Source organism: Neofelis nebulosa, chromosome 5 (assembly GCF_028018385.1).
Source record: "Neofelis nebulosa isolate mNeoNeb1 chromosome 5, mNeoNeb1.pri, whole genome shotgun sequence".
Lineage (NCBI taxonomy): Eukaryota > Metazoa > Chordata > Mammalia > Carnivora > Felidae > Neofelis > Neofelis nebulosa.
The window spans coordinates 154,947,272-154,968,699 of record NC_080786.1 but is presented as its reverse complement, the minus strand read 5'-3'; the positions used below and the strand labels follow the sequence as shown (position 1 = coordinate 154,968,699).

The 21,428-nt window shown below is 52.3% G+C and overlaps 1 protein-coding gene across 3 annotated transcripts in view; it reads right to left on the bottom strand.

Annotated features, from left to right (window-relative positions):
* BACE2 (beta-secretase 2) overlaps positions 1-21,428 on the bottom strand; it is a 91,772-nt gene that overhangs the window by 36,626 nt on the left and 33,718 nt on the right. For all 3 annotated transcript variants that reach the window (XM_058732061.1, XM_058732059.1, XM_058732060.1), the window contains exons 2-4: positions 14,938-15,026; positions 4,332-4,548; positions 345-473 (exon numbers count right to left, since the gene is read on the bottom strand). In XM_058732061.1, coding sequence (XP_058588044.1) covers positions 345-473; positions 4,332-4,548; positions 14,938-15,026 — 435 coding nt within the window. The remainder of the gene's footprint in view (positions 1-344; positions 474-4,331; positions 4,549-14,937; positions 15,027-21,428) is intronic.

Below are 21,428 nucleotides of genomic sequence, written 5' to 3'. Positions count from 1 at the left end.
GAAAAGCCCGCTCACCGCACCCCCTACGGTTCCTCACCTGCCCCTCCCCAACCTGCCAAAAACTGTTACCCTTCAAAGAAAAAAAACTTTTTTAAGAAGCTTTAATGGATTTGGGGGAAGCAATGACAATCATCAGCTTTTGGATGGCAAGGTAATTAGGAAAGATAAAAATAATTCCCAATTGTATCCGTTTTCTAAAGGTTCTAGAACAAAGGTTATCAAAATTCCACAGGACTTCTGCATGCGCCCACGTCTCCTATTCCTATCAGGGTGTCAATAAAACAGAAAAAACTGCCCGATTGATTTGTGATCTTTCCCCCCCTTTAAGACTAAAAGATACCCACAAGACTACCTCCGTTGGTACCGGATCCAGCGACGGGCAGTCCCGCCCCACACATCTGCATGGAGAAGACGTTGGGGATTCTCGCTTGTGCCACCAGAGAATCAAAGAATGTCTCCAGGGAACTTGACGGCTGTAGGAGGGAAAACGGCGACAGAACAGATGAGTGACCCAAAGCAGACACCACGCGTGATGTACAAACCGTTTTCCTCATTTGTCTCACGCTAAACAACAAACAAGCTGCAGTAATTCCGAAAAACCTACAACAGACTTCCCACCAGGCGGCATTTTCCCCGCTGGAGCGGCTCTGTTGTAAAAATAAGACAGTATTTCTAAAATTGGAGCGATACAGTAGATTGGCGAGGCCCCTGCGCGGGGACGGCATGCAAAAAGAAGAGGGTATTTGTAGAGCAACCGCGACACCGTCTCATTTGTCACCACGACTTTCCGGGAGGCAGGGGTGAGATGTGGAAGTAGGTTGCCGAGATGGGTGGTGAACTCTAATCATGGCCATCTCAGAGTAACGAGAGAACGGTCTCCAGGTGCGGCCTTTGTGGCTTCAGAAAACGTCACTCACTCCTTTCAGCCACGGTCGTCTGGCGCCGCGAGACATCCCTGATCACAGCACCCACTGAACGCCGGGGAGCAGGAAAGCAGCAGGGAAGGGACAGTCCTGGGATCCTCAGGTTGAAAAGCCCCTATTCCCTGCTGGGCCCAAGCGGCCCGTGCCCCCCTTCCCGTGGAGCTGGCAGTCACTTGGGCACCCCCAAGTCTCCAGGACTCAGAGGAAGAGGCACGGTGTGCGAGCGGCTCTGAGCTGGGGGTGGGCCTCCCCCTGGCGGTCTCAGGGCAGGTCAGGGACCTCCGGGCAGATTTTTGACAACTGGGAGATACCAGTCACTTGGAGTTGTTAGTTTCTTAAGTTTATTTCTTTTGAGAGAGAGAGAGAGAGAGAGAGAGAGAGAGAGAGGGCAAGCTGGGGAAGGGCAGAGAGAGAGGGCGAATCTCAAGCAGGCTCCGTGGGGGTCAGCACAGAGCCCGACGCGGGGCTCAAACCCACAAACCGTGAGATCATGACCTGAGCCGAAACCAAGAGGCAGGCGCTCAACCGACCGAGTCACCCAGGCGCCCCTCGGAGTTGGTTCTTGACGGAAACTCGCCTGTGGTGGCACAGGTGCCATTGGCACATTCTGACCACCGACGGTCACCGTCAGAACTACTTGCTACCTGTAAGAATTAAAACTGAAATTCTGGGGGGAGCAGGAGAAGAGCCTGCTGGCCACGAGAAATCTTCCCACGTATTTAACTCTATTGTCTCTGGCCTCCTAGTCCTGCTTCCACGACTCTCTGCCAGGAGTCGGCACAATCTCTGTACGCGAGGTGGGCAGAGGACTTGGCATCTGGGTCGATGACGGAGAGACAAAGTCCCCTCCTGCAGGAGGCCGGGTGTGGTGCTGACCCAGGCCGCTGTGCCTCCGGTCACCCGCATGGGAGGCAGCGAAGTAAATAAACGCTGCCTGGAACTAAATTCTGGCTCCATCCCTTGCCAGCCGTGTGACTTGTTCCTTTGTTTCTTTATCTGGAAAATGGGAAAATAATAGCCTCCTAGAGCTGTCGTGGGACTCAAATGGGTCCATACGCACAAAGGACTTGGAATAGTGCCTGGTGCCCGGCAAGGGATCCATTGTCACTCTGTCGAGTCACTTTTCAGGAGGACGGTGCCTCAGGATCCCTCTTGAGGTTTAAAAACACACAGGTGCCAGGATCCACCAAGAGAACCAGATTCAGGAGGCGTGTAGGGGGACCGAGACACCACACGCTGTGGTGGCCGCTGAGTGGCTCGGCCAGTCTCTTCCAGACCCCAGTCCAGACTGCGCCGCCTGGCACGGGTCTCCCGCCACGCGCCTCACCCCACCCATCCCGCGACTGCCTCCCCCAGCCTGGGACGGGACCCCATCGCTGGTAATCTCGGAATTTCACGCACAGAAAGGTCACGTGGGGAGTCCGGACACCCCAAGGGACCCCGGACTCATTACTTCCCAGGAAGTTTATTATCAACATTATCAATTCCGGGAAATTCAGCTTCATTCTGCCATCCTCCAAATAATCCGCCGTGACACCAACCGGGCACACCTTTCGCGGTCAATGTCAGGTAAACACGGAATGGTTTGTCCTTGGTCACGCTGTCGGGGAAATCGCATTTAGGAAGGTAGGTGATTGGGGTGCCTGGGTGGCTCAGTCGGTTGTGTGTAGGACTCTTGAGCTCGTCGTGGTTCATAGGATCGGGCCCCGTGTGGGGCTCTGTGCTGACAGCTGGGAGCCTGCTTGGGATCCTTGCTCTCTCTCTGCTCCTCCCCCTCCCCTCTACCTCTCAAAATCAATAAAAATAAACTTAACAAAAAGGAATGTAGGTCAAGAGTCTGCAGATTTCCCATTAAGCTCGCCACACAGTACTGAGAGGAAAAGGGGGCTCCAGAACCCCCCCCCCCGGGTCTGCAGACGGGCTCTGGGCAAGGAAGGTAAGCTTCTCTGACCCTCAGTCTGCACAGCCATAAAATGGGAGAACACGGCCTTCCAAAGTTGGCCTCATGGGGAGGTCTCAAGATTCAAGGGAACCAACATCCTGTGATGTGCCTCACGGGCTGTCTCTCCTTGAGAAGCCACAGGGTTGGGAACCTCCCCTGACCCCTCCCTGCTGCCCCCTCCCCGCCTGGCCCCCCTGCACCGTTTACTAGGGGGCTTGGGCTGGAATAAACGTCCTTGCAGGGAGAGAAAACAGGCCCCCCCTCCTGGGCCCTCACGGACCACGGGGGGCTCCGCCGTTACTGGGTGGGTAGGTCCTACATGCGTGTGCCTTGTGGTTTCACACTCCGCTCTGGCTCCAAGCCTGGCACCGAACAATGAGCAGGGCAAGGTGTGGTGCCCGCTGCAGACTAGGTGGGGTGACCTCCCGCTTTGCTCAGGTGTGCACAGCCCGAGCCCCGGGCACACCCTGGGTCCTAATCTGCTGGCCTCTGGCTCCCTTCCTGATGGAAATCCCCCGGCCTGTGAGCAAGCCCCCCCCCCCCCACACTCCTGCACACCAATGTCCCTTCCTTTGGGCCGGCCTGAGTCCAAATGTTTGGAGAACATTCAATTCTGTCTTTCCCATTTTGTGCAGGTTCTGATGCTGAAGAGAGCGAGGGTTCCACGCTTTCCCCCCGCACCTCCTGGGCCACTGGCTGGCGGTCCCTAGGACGTGCATTCAGGCCCCACTTGGGCTCCAGGGCGGTGGGGGGGGGGGGGCTCCGCAGGGGTGTCTGCAGCCACAGCAAGAAAGCACGACGCTCTCCTCCGTGGTGGGGAGCCTCCCGGCTGAGGTTCAGGACCTCCTGCAGGCTCCGTGTCTCCACGCGAAGGTGGGAGTTTAATAAATGTCTTTTTGGGGCGTCGGGGTGGCTCAGTCGGGTGGGAATCCGACTTCGGCTCAGGTCATGATCTCGAGGTCCGTGAGCTCGAGCCCCACATCGGGCTCTGTGCCGACAGCTCAGAGCCTGGAGCCTGTTTCAGATACTGTGTCTCCCTCTCTCTCTCTGACCCTCCCCTGTTCATGCTCTGTCTCTCTCTGTCTCAAAAGTAAATAAACGTTAAAAAAAAAAATGTGTTTTCTTTTGACCCTACCCGAAGAAAAACCCGTCACCACCATAATTCAAGTGATTCAGGTTCTGTTAACATTTTTACACGGCAGAAGTAAAATAAGCAGAACTAAGATAAATAAGGGAAAGTGATGCTTCGGGTGTATCTTGGCAGGAAAGTTCGAAGGACTGCACCGTTTACCTTAAGCTTCAAAGATGCCCAGAAACACGATGCACTGTGTGACCACGGTCTGCCTCCACCACGGGAGTCTCACAGACCGCCTGCGCCCCGCGGCCCGGACCCACCTGCCGCCCGTCCGAGCACTGGCCCCAGACGCGTCCCACCTCTGAAGCACTCAGGCCCACGCTGGCCTTACCTTGGCCAGGGCAGCATACGCGAGTCCCAGAATCCCGTTCCATTTGACACCGGGCAGAAAGAAGTTCTCTGACTCGAAGATAGTGGCAATGTTGACAAGAAATGAGCTATTGAAGCCTTTCGGGATGGTGACCACGTCCTCCCCCACGAAGCCGGTCCAGCTCCCTTGCGTGTACTTGACGGTGACGTCAAAGCCCTTGGAGCGGTACGTGCTGGACCTGGCGGAACACGAGGGAAGGCATCGTATTCGTCTGTGAACCCGCGTGCTGACACGGCGGCCGGTCACCGTGGCGGAGACCGCTGTGCTAAGCGCCGGGGGGGTTTTACGGTCAACTCTTCAGGACTAACAGTGGCCCTGCTGACCAAGTGGCATTTCCCACAAGACACGATCACTAGCATTTGGGTAGCAGTGGTTCCGTGCCACGTGTGAGGGAGGTACCGGGGTCGACATCTGCCCCTGTGAAGCCAGTAAGTCAGGGGCTTTACTTAACTGGATGAGCCTTTGAAGGCAGAAATCAAACCTGGGCACCTGCCTGGCCCTCTGGCTTCACAGGGGCCCTGCAGTGGCTTCTCTGTGACACAGGGAGGGGCCGCGGGCTGTGGCCCGGGGTTCAGATTCACATGTACAATCAGTGTGAAAATACCAAGTGATCCCCTCCACCTCCACGGCCTTCCTCCTGATGTCACAGGCTCCTTCTCCAGGTTGTCCCCAAGGCTCCAAAGCTCATTATACTCATAACAAAACATGAAGGGATTCAGACGATGGTCAAGGGCAGAGGAGAATCCTGCCCTTGGGGAGACCGACAGTAAACAAACGAATCCACAAAATTCCAAGTGGTGATAAAGAGTGTTAAGGACTCTCCAGAGAATAAATCGGTGGGGGGAGGGGGGGGGGTTGGCAGTGACGTGGAGGTGACCCGGGCGTCTGCAAAGCAACCACATGTGTGTGAGACACGCACAAAGACAACGAGCCACATAGGAAGGACTTTCGGGAGGGAGGACAGCAGGTGTCATGGCCCTGTGGTGTCCCAACCTGTAAAGTAATTCTCTTACCCAGCTGAGTTTAAAAACTCTGCTGATTTACAGCAAAGGACCCAAAGAAGGTCTCTAGGCAAATATGTGAGCATTCACACCACACTCACCCTAGGAAAACTGTCCACTTCCTCAGAGAAGTGTCAAATCACCAAACAGATCAGTGGAAAGTGCCCCCATTTGCCTGTGGTTTTTATTTCGCTGATTTATCACTGAACACTCAGTCCTTGTTGTAGGGTTACATGGGCTAATGCAGTCTTGCCTGAGGTCAGGAAGGAAGTTAAATCGGAGATGATATGACCTCTTTTGGGTGGGGGGTGGGGTGGGGGGTGGTGCGCACATCTCTTAAGCTTTAACTATATTTAACAGTTTTTAATTCGGTAATCACGCTTCTGAGAATTTGATCCTAAGGAAACGCCCATGATGCACGTGGAGACTCAGGTACAAAGACAGCCATTATGTTTTATCTATAATAGCAAATGGTTGGAAACAACCTAAGCCCCAGTAAAAAGGAAACAGTTTAGCAAACCATATCTCTATGATGGAATATTACATAAAACCGAAACAGACTAAGTCATTTTCAACGACACAGGAATAAGGTACAAGAAAAATGTCGGTGGCTCCCTTGGGTGGTGGGGTGTGTAGGGGAGACTCCCCTCGTTTTTTAGGCCCATCTACAATTTCTGCATACTTAACTTCCACAATCAGAAAAAAAAAAAAAGAGTTATTTTTAAAATGTCTGGCAGACATGGGGCACCTGGGTGGCTCAGTCAGTTAAGCATCTGACTCTGGATTTCCGCTCAGGTCATGATCTCGCACTTTGCGGGTTTGAGCCCCGCGTCGGGCTCCGTGCTGACAGTGTGGAGCCTGCTTGGGATTCCCTCTCTCCCTCTCTCTCTGCCCCTCCCCTGCTGGCATGCGTCGGAGTGCCCTCTCTCCCTCAAACAATAAACTTTACAAACTGGCAGAAGATTTTTGGAGAAATTTGATCTACGTTAGCTTCGTAATGGGATACAAACTGTACAGAACGGCTGCTTTAAACATTTGCCGTCTTAGATCGCTCTGCTATGACCTCTAAGGGGCGGCAGCATTTATTAAGTGACTCGTGTGCACCTGTCTCCTGACAAGGGAGAGCACAGAAGAGCGAGGGGGGAGGGGTCCATGCACGCGGAGAACTAGGGGACCCATCAGAAGTCGCACGTGTCAGGCAGTCAGGTCGCTGAGACGCGGGCACCCGAGGGTCGCTGTGACGCCCAGTTTACCGCCAGCACTAACTCAGGTGTGCCTGGTGTGTGGCAGGGGCTGCATGCAGCGACGGTGACCCACAATGAAACCACGGAATTATTCGGGCCCTGCCGACAATCTCGGGTCATTCCTCAAGTCCGCAAATCCACCACTGCTAACGAGAGCGGCTACCTAGGATCCACTCCAGGGTCAGCACACTGTTTCTGGAAAGGGCTAGGAAGCAAGTGCTTTACCTTTGGCAGATCATGTGATCTGTTCCAGCTCCCCAGCTATGCAAATCTAATGAGGACGGAGGCCACAGACGGTACATCAACAAGGCCCGCTGTTGTATTCTAATAATGTTTTATGAACAGAAACACAACAGCAGGTTGGGTCGTAGCCTGCGGGTCCTGGTTTGCCAACTTCCGATCTAAAAGATTAATTATCTTGGGCGCCTGGGTGGCTCAGTTAAGCGTCTGACTTCGGCTCAGGTCAAGATCTCGCGGGTTCACGAGATCGAGCCCCGAGTCGGGCTCTCCGCGCTGTCAGGGCAGAACCTGCTTGGGATTCTCTTCCTCCCTCTCTTCTCTCTCTGCTCTTCTGCTGCTCACGCTCTCTCTCTCTCAAAATAAATAAAAAAATAAAAATTTAGAAATAAAATAAAAAGTCTGCCTTAATAAATGTTAAATGATTAGTTATCTCCCCAAAACCGTCTGAAGTACCACAACTGTCCTTTGAGAAGTTGTTTTATTTCTACTGTGCCCAGAGTATAGAATACTCATTAGAATTTGCTAATATCGTCGGAGTCTGAGCCACCCTCTTACATGTATTTGGCGTGTTTTCTACACTACCCTGACCAGCTTGCTACTCCCCTCATGGGGGAGGCATTCTGGATATTTCAGTGCCACCCGCAGAGCTGAGAGGCAGGTGATGTCACGCTGACTGCGTTCAACCGCTTATTAGCTGTGTGATACGGGCCAGGTTGCTTAACCTCTCTGTGCCTCTGGCCGAAAGGAGACAACATAGCACCACACCTCGTGCGGTGGTTTAACTTTGAGGAACAAGAGTTAATACTGGAAAGCGTTTAGAACAAAATCCCTGGGACACAGCAGGTACGCAACAAAAATAGCTGCCATTATGATAATTATCTAATCACTTGCTATCTTTATTCAATCTAGGAACTACTATTAGAAGAGGTAAGAATTTTTTTCCCTGAAAACGCTCCTACAGAGTTACTCTTACTGAATACCCAAAACGGTCTCATTTGGAAGTCCAGCCATCCCTTGGAAAGGGGGTTAGTCTGTCAAACGGCTTGGTTAAGGTGGTCAGGAGCGGCGGAGGGGGCTTGGTGTCTAAAGGCAGAGTTCTCCTGCGTCCTAGAGAGGTGCGGTCCAACAGAACTGGCCGCAGATCGGTGCTGTCCAACATGGTAACCGTAGGGGCCACTGAGCGGTAAAATACGATTACAGATTACAGGGTGACTGAAGAGGTAAACTGGTTTCACCTAACGTTGCGTATTTTCAACAGCCACATGCGGCTAGCAGTCACCCCTGTAGAAAGCACAGCTGTGAATAACGCGAGAAAAAAGTAAATGCACGCTGTCCGAGCTCCCCGAAACGAACCTCAAAGGGCAAACACCTCAGGGATGAATGGTAAGCAACTCTGAGGGTTATGGACGTATAGTTTCCAGGACTGAATTAAAAAAGAAAAGTCTTCCTCTGCCTTCATGCTCTAACATCCTACTCGTTGGCACTAAAATGCTGTGGCTCTCAAGGGCTCCGCTCACTAATTAGCGACACTGAGAGAGAACCCCACATTGGCTCCTCCCGTGGCGTCCATTCTGGGCGCTCAGAAACCCCAATCCATCAAGGATGCAGGCAGCCAGGAAAAAGTCTGCTCACAGCAATAAAACCCACTTGGAACCGGGGGCGCCTGGGTGGCTCAGCTGGTCGGGCGACCGACTTCAGCTCAGGTCGTGATCTCACAACTCGTGAGTTCGAGCCCCGCATCAGGCTCTGCGCTGACAGCTCAGAGCCCGGAGCCTGCTTAGGATTCTGGGTCTCCCTCTCTCTCTGCCCCTCCCCCACTCACACTCTGCCCCCCTCTCTCTGTCAAAAATAAATAAACATTAAAAAAAAAAACCCACTTGGAACCCAGTTCAGGAGGCATTCTGCCTCTGAGTGTTGCCTGAACACAGGAGTGGAAAGTGAAATCAATGAGCAGAGGAGAAAAGAGCCACAGAACATTGTAGTGTTTTGAAAGAAACCCCCTGTTGTTTTCAGAGGACATAAAAAGAGAAGGTGTAAGGGCAGAATTGAAGAGTGGGGTCCTGAGGTCTGACCTGGTTCTCTTAAACCACCGCACCCCGGGAACGTGGAACCTCCGGAAGAATGCAGCCAGGGGCTCTTCTGCCTGTTTGGGGTTTGGAACCTACCTTTGGGGTTGCTGGGCTGGCCCAAGTGACCAGATACTCCCTCCCCTTCTCTGCTCGCTCTGGGAGTGACCGGACCAGAGTGGGTGGGGCCACTGATGGCCCTTGGGGCTGCTGCTCAGCTAGCCTGTCTATCCTGGAGACTCGTCAACACCCTCAACAGTGGCCAAAGCTCATGGGCTCCAACAGTCCCGTCTGGGACAGGCAAACAATGGGTGGGCTTGAGAAATGATCTAAATCATCAAATGTCCGCATCGTCGCACACGGAGACATGAGGCATTTCTTGGGGGCATCAGGGGTCCAGCTCAGCCTCCTTCCGTTGGTCACCGGTAGTCCCCTAACATCCTAATTCTACCGACAGGCATCGACTGCTCCTTTGCCACGACTACCCTGGGGGCTTCACCCCGCATGGAGTATGGGAGGAGGAGACATTTTAATGGAAAGATGTTTAATTTCCCGAAGAGATTAGTAGAAGGTCAGGGGAATGAGTATGTTGGCTCTTTAATCAAGCCAATTGGCCGGAGGCTATTTTATTGGCTAAAAAAGAAGTACATCTAAAGAAATACACAATCTTCTTTTGCCATGTAGAAATTCATCGGAACGTTTGCCACCATGAAAGGCGGGCTTCTGATGGGAAAAAGCTACACAAATGATTAATGGTAGTCTGACAGCTCATTCCATAAATCAAAGAACTCTTGTCAAAGAACCCCAAGCCAAAGCTCCAATTACTGGGAAATGTTTCAGGAAGCATTAAACCTGAATATCCAAAGACTGGGGGACTTGAATCAGAGGCTGACAAACCCAACCAGGAACCTTATTATAACTGAGGGAGATCAGAGGGACAGGCAAACACAGAAACATCATAGAGCAGGCAGCTACATCTCAGAAAAGAACCCTTTGTCAGAAACTAAGAAGGGAAGGGAGAACGTTCTCTTGGCATCCATCAAATACAATGGGGGAAAGCATACCGTAGGCCAACTGTAAAGTCAGCTCAAAGCAACAGGCAAATTAGTAATACATAATTTACACAGAAAACGCTCCTATCTTTCCAATATTAAATCTGCGTCAAAGAGAAGCCTGGGAGAAACATGGCGGGGCGGGGGGTGGGGGGCACAGAGGAAGGGAGAGAAAAGAACGTTGGCGTAAATCTGAGTGAGTGCTTAACCTGCAGACGCCCGCTGTTAGTAGGGACGCCACTGACTGAGCAGAACCGGCCCCAAACTCAGAAATGTGATGCTTCACGGAACAGTCCTCTTAAAAGGCCGGCCAGAGGCCCAAAATGTGGGTGATGTCTTCTGGGTACTGAGAACTTTTCAACATCACCTGTGAACCAAGAAGGTGGGCTCCGGTCTGGGCGACAGAGCCAGGGGCGTCCCCCGCCCGCTGGTAGGTTCTGTTATCTCTGCTCGTCCACGTGTGGACAGCCCAGGAGACCCTTGAGGGCCCCAAAAGCTGGCAGGGAGCCCTCAGCCCTCCTGTGCGAGTTAGCGGGAGGGAAGGCTTAGCCATCGGGGGAGCTACAGACGTTCTCACGAGTTTCACCTTAAAACGGGGCTCAACACCTAAATATGAAAAACAGAAACATCTGCCGCCTGACCACAAACCCGGCCGGCGAGGTTAGCGGCGAGGTTAGAAAGACGTGTCCTCCCGAAGCCTGAGACGGGACCACCGTCCGGCCAAACCGTGAACAAAGCAAAAGGTAAAGTAGAAAAGACCCCCGCAGGCTACGGTCGGGTAAATACCGTACACGGTTATTTGTAACGTTGCCTGCGACCTACCCCGGTTTCAATAACCGCATCTGCGCGGCAGAAGGGACTGGCTTGCAAAGCGCTCTTTTGGCCTTTATTGATCCCTGGCTGCGGGCGCTTGCCCGAGCACTACTGTCTACCCACTGGGAAGGGAACACTCATCCACAGGGTTAAATCTGCACACTTGAGGGGCGCCTGGGTGGCTCAGTGGGTTGAGCGTCCGACTCTTGATTCCAGCTCGGGTCATGATCTCACGGTTCGTGGGTTCGAGCCCCGCGTCGGGCTCTGTGCCGACAGCTCGGAGCCTGGAGCCTGCTGCGGATTCTGTGTCTCCCTCTCTGTCTGCCCCTCCCCTGCTCGTGCTCTCTCTCTCTCTTTCAAAAATAAATAAACATTAAAAAAAACTTTTTTTAAAAATTGCATCCTGGAATCTAATGTGAGTACACACGTCTCTCAAATGTTGGCTTCACTCTGCTGAACTTTCTCCTACTGTCTCTCGTGTCTGCAAATCCGTGATGAAAACCAGAACTACCCCAGGGGAGGAAAACCCCTAAAGACACAGCTGAGCCTCGAATACGAGGTTCAGAGCACAGGGAGTGTGCTGCACACACGTGTTCTGAGCACAGGGTAGGTGTGGGGACACCAGGTACGTGTTGCGACTACAGCCTGCAGTGTGAAGAAGACGGAGGGCTAAGGTTGCTACGCCACCCAGATACATTTTTTTTACGTATTTTTAATATGCATTTGCACTTTCCAGAAATGCGAGTCAACCGGGGAAGGTGACACTTTTGGGGGAGGGACAACTTTACCAAGATTCTTCGCCTGTTTGTTAAATCATGTCACCAACCCAAGCCGCTCTGGGGGTCCGAGTCCACTTCAACTCCCCTTCTCCCCGTCTGCACTGGCTGCTGCAAGGCCCCCGGGGATGCTCACAGCCTCGTGTGCCCCCACCTCCCAGCCCTCCCCCTGCAGCCCACCCAGAGTGTGCACAGACCAAGGTACCGACCACCTCTGTCCACATGACCGCTTTCCATCCTCCCCGTACGGTCCCGGGGCGTCTAGACGCAACACATGCAGGTAAGCGATACTGCCTTTGCAATTCATTCAGGGCATTCCCAAATACTTGCTAGAAAAAGGGGGTGTGCCAGGGCTGAAGGTTCAGGAACTGTTGACCTAGAAGCTTGATCTTGGACAAGTCTCTTGGCCTCCCGGGCCTCCTGTGCTACGTGAATAAAATCAAGGTCTGGACCAAGTCCAAGTCCTGCTCTAGGACGAAACAGTCCAGACTGAGCAGCTGGGGGGAGGGGATGTGGATGGACGGCCCGTCAGAAGGGGAAAGGGCAGAGGGTAGCCCCCAGCCCCGTGCACACGCGCGCGTGCACACACATACGCCCCCCTGCTGCACATCTGTGGCTATAGCAAAAGCTCTGGGGCACCCACAAGTCTTCTTCTGTCATAAACAGTCACTGGCTGGGAAGTTCGCCCCGGAATTTCAGTAATGACAGGTTCTCGGTGCACGGGGTCATACACTAAGCCACAGGCTCTTCGAAGGACGGGCCCACAGGGTATCTGGTGGCCCCACGAGGCCTGCCTAGCACCTGCCACCACAGCTCTCCAGCTGTGCCTACAGAGGACCACATCTCTTGTGCCACCAAAATGGAGACCGAGTTGTGGCATCGGGAGAAGACAGGCGGGCACTTCTCCCACACGGGGCGACGTCTCCTGCCTTACTATCGACGCCCACAGTTTTCTGAAGCTTCCCAATTGTTATTTTCCCTCAACCAAAGTTGGGGGAACAGAGACTGTGGACGAGGAAAGTGAGCAGGGAGGCATGTAGAGGACGGGCAGCAGGGCACTGAATGTGGAAGCTCAGGGTCTGGCAACGGCTCACCAGCCTGAAGAGCCAACCGCATTCCCCTTATTTGTTTTCTCTGTTTAAGGTTAAATTTTAGGGTCACAAAAAGAGATGTGAAATCGAAATGTGCATGGCATTTGGGCAGCAACGGCACCCAGAAGACGGCGACTCTGACCCCGTGGGCTCCTCTGGGGCCCAACGCTGCCACGAGGCCCCGGGGGCCGTCCCGGGAGCCCAGCGGGGGCCGCCCGATGCCATCCAGGCTCCACACTGTTCTCAGGTGCCTGCCCCACAACGGCAGGCTTGGAGCCCTGTCCTCAGACCGAATGTTCTGTGCTCCTTTCTAAGCGAGTCACAGAAGTGGTCCCAGTGAACCACACCTTGACCACCATTGAACTTCGGGACAGCAAAGGTGGCTCTCCGAGCAAGCCCAGGCCGCTGCCCGGAACAGCCTCACGCTGACGCCTAACGCTCCCCTCCCGGCTCGAGCCCCTGCCACATCAGGACTAGAGGGGCTCGAGGACCGTCAGAGGACGGTGTGCTGTCTGCAAACCGGGTGTGACTACAAAAAGGCCAGCTGACTCAGATTTTTATCAAGTCAATGCCAGGAGAAGGCACCACAGCTGGTAGGAGAATCCTCCTGTGGATTCCCCTGGCAGGAGTTCATACCTGTGTGTACACGCATACCCAGACAAGTACACGACTCACAGGAAAACACACAACCATATACTCACAGCGAGATCGACACATACACAACCGTATACACATATGCAAATATCTACATACACACAGATGTCTACACATGCACACAAGGGACCCACAACCATATGCACGTATGCAAATATCTACATACACAGATGTCTACACATGCACACAAAGGACCCACAACCATATGCACGTATGCAAATATCTACATACACACAGATGTCTACAAACACACACACAACCATATACACAAATACACAACCATACAAACATATGCAGGTATCTACACATAACACAAAAACATATGCATACACATAAATATACAATAATCATAGACACATACAGATATGTACATATACACAGATGTCTACACATACACAATGATACACAGTCATATAGACACATAAATATACACACAACCATATATACATATGCACAGATATCTAAACATACACACAAATATATACATATACATACAACCATACACACATATGAATATACACACAACTATTTACACATAGGCACAGATATCTGCGCATATACACAAAGACAATCATATACACATACACAGATATCTACACATCTACATACCCACAGATATATACACAACCATTTACACATACACACGAATATACAATCGTATGCACAACTATACACACGTATGCAGCTATCTACATATACAAATAAATATTTACATACACATAAATATACACACATACATACACAGATATCTATACATATACACAAATATATACATACACAGATATACACACACCATATGCTCAAATATACACACAACCATATACACATATGCACAGATATCTACACACATACAACCATATACACTTACACAGATATCTGTGCATCTATATACACACAGATATACACACAACCACATACACATACCCACAGATATATACACAACTATATACACATATACGCATATATAGAACCATACACACATACGCAGATATCTACACACACAAATATTTAGATACATATAAATATACACACAATCGTACACACACGATATCTACATACACACATGTCTACACATACACACAACCATATATGCATGCACAGATATCTACAAATACACACACAAATGGACATGCAACCATATACGTATACACACAAATAGATACACAACCATACACACGTATGCAAGTATCTACACATACACACAAATACGCACACAATTATATACAAATATCTACATATACAGATGTCTACAAATACAAATACACACAACCACACACACAGAGTACATACAGAACCATATACAGATATCTACACCTACACAAATATATACACACAAATACACACAACCATACAAATGTCTATACATACACAGAAATATGTACACACACACACAAATATACACACAAATGTCTACACAAATAGATGCATGCACACAGGTCTACATATACACAGATATCTAGGCATACAAATATACACGTAGATGTCTACACAGACACACGAATACATACATACACGGACCCCCCCCCCTTTAAACAACACAGCCTTTCGGCTTCTCTTAGGCCAGTGTCTGCTCAGTATTCACGCGGTGCCCCGAAACCCTGCCGCACCCAGCCACGCGCCCGTCACTCACCTCTCCGTGTCAAAGTACGAGTCTATGTAAGAATGCGGGGCACCTGCCACGGCGAAGTTGCTGCTTCCAGTGTCCACGAGAATCTGCAGCTTTTATTTTGAAGGGGAAAAAATAGAAACTATCAGGTTACTGGAAGAAGGCAATGCTCGAAGAATTCTTTCTGAAACTAAGCACCAAGAACAAAAAACTTGCTTGGAAAAAAACTTGTATCAATGAGAAATTTGTGTTAAAAGTCGTTATGAAATTGAAATCTGAACAGTCCATTAAGAAGCTAACAGCAGGGAGGGGCACCTGGGGGGCTCAGTCGGTTAAGTGTCCGACTTTGGCTCAGGTCATGATCTCACAGTTTGCGGGTTCAAGCCCCGTGTCGGGCTCTGTGCTGACGTCTCAGAGCCCGGAGCCTGCTTTGGATTCTGTGTCTCCCTCTCTTTCTGACCCTCCCCTACTCACACTCTGTGTGTGTCTCTCTCTCTCTCGAAAATAAACATTAAAAAGATTTTTTTAATACACAAACCTTAAAAAAAAAAACTGCTAAGAAACATAAGCTATTGATGAGATAACCCAGGTGGGTAAGTATTTACCTAGAATTCTCTCAACACTTACACAGCTGCTCTGGGAAAAACCCTCAGTTTTGCCAAATACAGTGTTTTCCACGCTTCTCTCACTTGACCCCCTCCCTCAGCAGAATCTTGCCCAGTCAGCCACTCTGTCCTGGAAATACGGTCTTCGTTCTGGGTTCCGGGACTCTACGCTCCCAGTTTTCCTCCGACTTCCTGCCTGCCCACTTCAGTCTCACTGTTGGGTGCCTCTCCTCTGCCCCGTGTGCGGGAGTCCCCCACAGGTTGGCCCTGCGACCACCAGGCACCAGCCACACTCGCCCTGTGGCAGCGACCTCATCAGTCTCACGGCTTTGCCCTCCACACGCCTGTGACTCCCCTACATCTCCCACGCGGGCACCCCCAGGCCTTCCCCGCTCAACACCTCCACTTGGATGCCCAAGAGCCATCCGTTAGGGGTTGAAATGTGTCCCCCAGAAAGTCACACCATGGTCCTAACCCCCCAGAACCTGTGACTGTGACCTGACTTGGAAATAGGGTCTTTGCGGATGCCATTAAGATGAGGTCATTAGGGTGGCCGTCATCCGACAGGACTGCGGTCCTTACAAGAGGAAAACACCATGTGAAGATATAGACACACAGGAAGAAGGCCAGGGGACAGGGGCAGAGACTGGACAGAGGCAGGTGCAGCCAAGGGGCACCAGAGACTAACGGCCATCACCGGCAACCAGCAGACTCAAGGAAGGACTCGACCCAGAGTCCCAGAGGGAGGGCGGGCCGGCCGCCAACTTGACCTCAGACTTCTGGCCTCCAGACTGTGAGAGGAGACATTTCTGTGTCAGACCACCCGGTCTGTGCTTCACTATGGCTGCCCCAGGAAACAAACACACTGTCTCACGTCTGACGTGTCCAGAACTGAGCCCCCGGCACCCCCAGGCCTGCCGCGTCCATAGACTTTGTTGCTGTTTTGTTAACAGTGGCTCTGTCACGTCAGCTCAGGCCAGACAGCGTGGTGACACCTTCACCGCTTCTCTCCCCCAGGCCCCACATCCAGACCCCCTCCTCCGGGCTGTATTCCGCGCCTGCCCGTCTCTCATCACCTCTGCCGGGACCAACGTGGCCAGTGGCGTGACCATCTCCCGCCTTTCCCAACCAGCGTCCCCGTCTCCTCCCTCGGTCCACTCCACCCAGTGGCCACCGTGACGCTACAAAAGTGTAAGTCAGAGTGCACCACCCCCTGCCCTCCCTCGGCTCGACAGCCTCAGTCCTCACACCGGCTGCCAAGTCCCCGGCGCCCCGACTTCACTCCACCCCCACCATGCTGTTCCGTGGACATTCCAGACTGGGGCCGTCCCTGCCCCCCGACCCGCTGCCTGTGCCGAAGTGGACTGCCCTCCCGGGGGGGGGGGGGGACCCAGGACATGGCGTGCCCTCCCGGGAGGACCCGGGACACGGAGTGCCCTCCCAGGGAAGCTGCAGTGCACATCCCCCCATGTCCTCCAAGGCTTTACTCAACGGGCACCTCTCAATGTACCCTTCTGAATGGCAACTCCCTGCCTCTGCTGGGCACCCCCTTCCCTTCATCCCTCTGCTCCCATGACGCTCATGCCCTCCTGGGGTAACAACAGCAATGGCAGGCATCTAGCAGCACCTACTATGTGCCAAGGACTCAGCACCTACTATGTGCCAGGGACTCCTTACAGTGCTGCACAGACACTAACGTGTTGAACCCTCACAAGGGCCTTCTGAGGGCAGCATCGACACCCTTATTCACAGATAGGGCAAGCAGGTGCAGAGGGGCTGACCAACCTGGTCACACGCGGGTGTGTGCGTGGCAGGGCGGGGTCTGAACCCACGCCGTCTTACTCCAAACACGTTATTTTAACCCGCCTACCCACTTCCTGGCTCTAGGAGCTGCCCATTTCCCCTTCACCCCATTAGCGTGTGAGCTCTCAGGCAGGGATATGTGCTATTTTGTTCGCTGCTCTGTCCCCGTGCCCGGAACGGGGCCAGGCACAGAGTAGACGCTCAAATATGTGTTGAGTGAACAGCTAAATGATTCTCAAAGGTTAAAAAAAAAAATCAAAGACACCAACTTTTCCTTTGAAAGACAATACAGATTCGGGAAAAAATAAACAAGGTACAGTTGGGGCGCCTGAACGTGCTGTGGGCAGGCTCCGCGGAGGCCCTGTTTTAGGCTGCCAGGCAGACAGCAATTCTGGCTCCCGCTTCGCCGATCGAAGTGCCCTGGCCTTCCCCTGCAGGAGGCTGTGGAAATGGCCGGGAGTAACGACCCGTCCCGGGAGCACCTGCCCTGGAGCTGTGGGCACAGCGAATGCACTGCCCACGTTTTCCCAAACAAGAGCCAATTCTGTGACCTCAGAGGGTGCCCTTCCCAGCACTGAAGATCCCATCCATGACACTTGGCGGAATGGCGGACAGATCTGGGGCCTGAGGCCTGACGTGACTCTAAAACGTACTGAATAAAGAGATGACAAAAATCACTCGATACGCCTTAACTTCAGGAAGTGAATTCTGCCCTTCGTCTGCATCTACTAACACAGAGTCACTGGAAAAGGTGCAAAATCTCACTCCCCTACAGAGAGGAGATGTCAGACAGCCTGCAGTTTGAATAAAAATCATCCGGTTCCCCGTTCGAGCATGTGATGCCCAACAGCCCCGAGGCTGTCGCCAAGTCTGCGTGTACTTGGGCCGGACCGGAAAGGAGCTGCAGAGACCTCGCGTGCCTCCAGCAGTCAGGGCAGGTGCGCCCGGGGGAGGAGTTCGTGCGCAGGTCAGCCGGGAGGGCCGGCTATTCCTACAGGGCAGAGCTCTCCGCTCCCACTCTCAGTGTCAGTGACTCAACACAACATGATCCTCAAAGCAGGCTTATCAGAATCTCTGTGCAGGTTTTTAAAAAGTCCCTTCACATTGGGGCACCTGGGTGGCTCAGTCAGTTAAGCGTCCGACTCCGGCTCAGGTCATGATCTCCAGGCTCATGTGCTGACAGCTCGGAGCCTGGAGCCTGCTTCCGATTCTGTCTCCCTCTCTCTCTGCCCCTCCCCCACTCATGCTCGTGCTCTCTCTCTCTCTCTCAAAAATAAACGTAAAAAAAATTTTACAAATAAAATAAAAATGATAAATAAACAAACGTAAAAGCAATCCCCTCAAAATCAGTTCTTTTAAGACAGGAACCCATCCCACATACGTCCAACTCAATACATTTTTCCTAATCCTATGGCTTCCCATGTCCCATTTCCATTTTGATCCTGTAGTTTACGTTTTCATGGAGGCCTCACACTCAGGATGGCTGATGAAATCGTCGGCCGCTGATGACTGGGTCAACCTCCAGCCCGTCTGCCCTCCCGAGGCGAGCCTGAACTCCAACTCTCCTCCCAGGTTGGTTCCCCGTCCCAAGAGCAAGCTCATTAACGTCACTCAGGTGTGGGCGGACGGGGGCTTGCTCTGAATAGCAGTCCTATCCCTGGGGGAGCTCCTCGGGTTTCAGGAGCTCTGCCAGGAACTGGACCAAGATCAAACATAGATTTCTTCTAGTAAGTCGCAGTATCACATATGGCCAATGTGAAAACAGCAAAGGATGGCACCTTTACCCGTCCTGGGAACGAACTGCCAAAATGCAACCTGTCAAGCACCAAGGCTTTTGTCCCAGCAGCAGACACTGGGTCCAAGCTGACACACGCTCAGCCGTGCAACACACGGGATCCCGCTTCCAGATTTAAATGGTTCCGGAGGACAAGAAGAGCTTCTCAAGTTGCTTGGAGGAAAGCAGCAGAGAAACAAAGGAGAAGGGTAAAACCCCAGGACTCCTTCATGAGGCCAATCGGGGAATTTGACACCTTTAAAAACAGAGAGTGAGGGGCGCCTGGGTGGCTCGGTCAGTGAAGCATCCGACTCTTGATTTCAGCTCAGATCATGATCTCGTGGTTCACGGGTTCGAGCCCCACGTCGGGCTGTGCGCTGACAGCGCGGACCCTGCTTGGATTCTCTCTCGGCCTCTCTCTCTGCCCCTCCCGTGCTCATGCTCTCGCGCCCTCTCAAATAAATAAAAGAAGAAAGTGTGGCAAGACCTATCAATCACCCGAAAAATAAAACAAAACAACAAAAAACAATTTCACAACAGTGAGGAATACTTCATCTGTCATTAAATCACAGATGAGAAAACTCTAGAATCCTGAACATGAGCATCCTCCCTGCCCACACTCATGGTCGGTCAGGAAAAGCGTGCCACCTTTACGAGCGCTTCCGGGTCTCCACGCACACAGCCACCCAGCAGGAAAGGCCGGCTGCCTGGGGGCATCCCACCTCCACACCGAGTGCTTTTTCACAACAAGCGTGGTCAGAGGCACAATCGCCTAGGAGAATTTCTGGGTAGACATCCACCCCCTAACAGCCTCCGCATCTTACCAGAACTTTCACACACCCCTGCGCTTACGTCTACCGCAACAAACAAAGCCCTGCTTTGCAGAGGCAGGGGGACACGAAAGCAGAGAAAGCTGCACCAGAATACAGACTCCGTTCTTTTACACAGCCGACTCCTAACCGTCCAGGCATCTGGTACGAGCCTCTCTTTCCCAGCGAGTTCAGCAGGGCTCAGCTTGCAAGAAAATTCAATTCGAGTCATGGCTCGGCAAAGCCGGCCACCTCAGTTGTTCCTGGAGCAAAGGATCTGAGGAGAGAAATCACCCCAATAAATGAGGCAGTCCAAAGTCAGGCAAGGGACGGATGTCCAGGGAAACCACCGTGGGTTTGTGTTTCAAGTAACGTCTCTGCACAGCAGCAAGCCGACACTTTTTTCTGTGCGACGATGCTGGAGACAGACGTCGTGTGTGCTGACGTCCCGCCATAGCTCCCCTTTTGGGAGGAATCCAAGCCACAAGGGAAAAAAGGTAGTGCCACCCGCCCCGTGCCTCTGCTCTGCAACAAGCTGAACCTCCGAGGCTCAGGGTACCGGTTTCTTAGCCTCACTCCACGCATTCACACTGCCTTCTGCAGCATCCTTCATCCTGAACTTCCAAAAGCATTTTCTGCCTCCTTGGGCTCAAGTCCACACACCCATGATGGTCTAAACCCCAGGACGCTCAGCCCCATCAAGGGACGTTGAAGATGCAGATAGATTAACATTTAAAAAAAAAAAAAAAAAAAGGTCCAGAACTGCAGGAATTAACAGGACAAATTTTTTGTCACTCCGTAAAAACAATAAAAACTCCAAACACTCCCTGGAGCCACTGCCCTGTGCCTCCCAGCACGGCCAGGCATCACTGAGCTAAACTTCCGTCTCGATTACAAGCGTGTAAGCAGCACAGGCAACTACTGACCAGTGCCCCTGGAAGCTCCAGAAACATTACCTTCCTAGTTTTCCCACCACAGCCCTCCTATCTCATCCCCCCTGCAGATACTTCCCTCCTCTGTGCTCTTGGAAACGCCGTACACGTTGTTCCTAGGAATTCTGTGTCCCCAGCCCCTGGTGCACCATTTCCACACTGGACGGCGCCCCACGGTCTTCTCCAGGGGACATCCCAGCACGGGGCACCCTGCAGGGGAGCAGGGCCTGGGTGGGATTCGCCGCTTCGGCCCCAGTACCTTGGACAGCGCCCAGGGCATCTTGGCCGCTGGAAAGCCGTGAACAAGTCGCTGCGTATTCTGGGCAAAAGAAACTTGTTTATTCATTTATAAGGCAAGTCTGTATTCCACACGCACCAATAATACGCAAATTATCAAGAAGGCAAAAGATCTGAGACCGTCTATTCTAGAAGACGAGAGAGAAGACGTAGGAGACTCCTACTACCCCTAAAGCAAACACTTTCCCCTTTGGCGTGTACTTCTTCAACGATATTCTCCAAGCCCAGCAGCCCCAGCTGAACCCACGCGATGCCATTCTACAAAATAATCCTGAAGCAAGGACACCATTCGGCA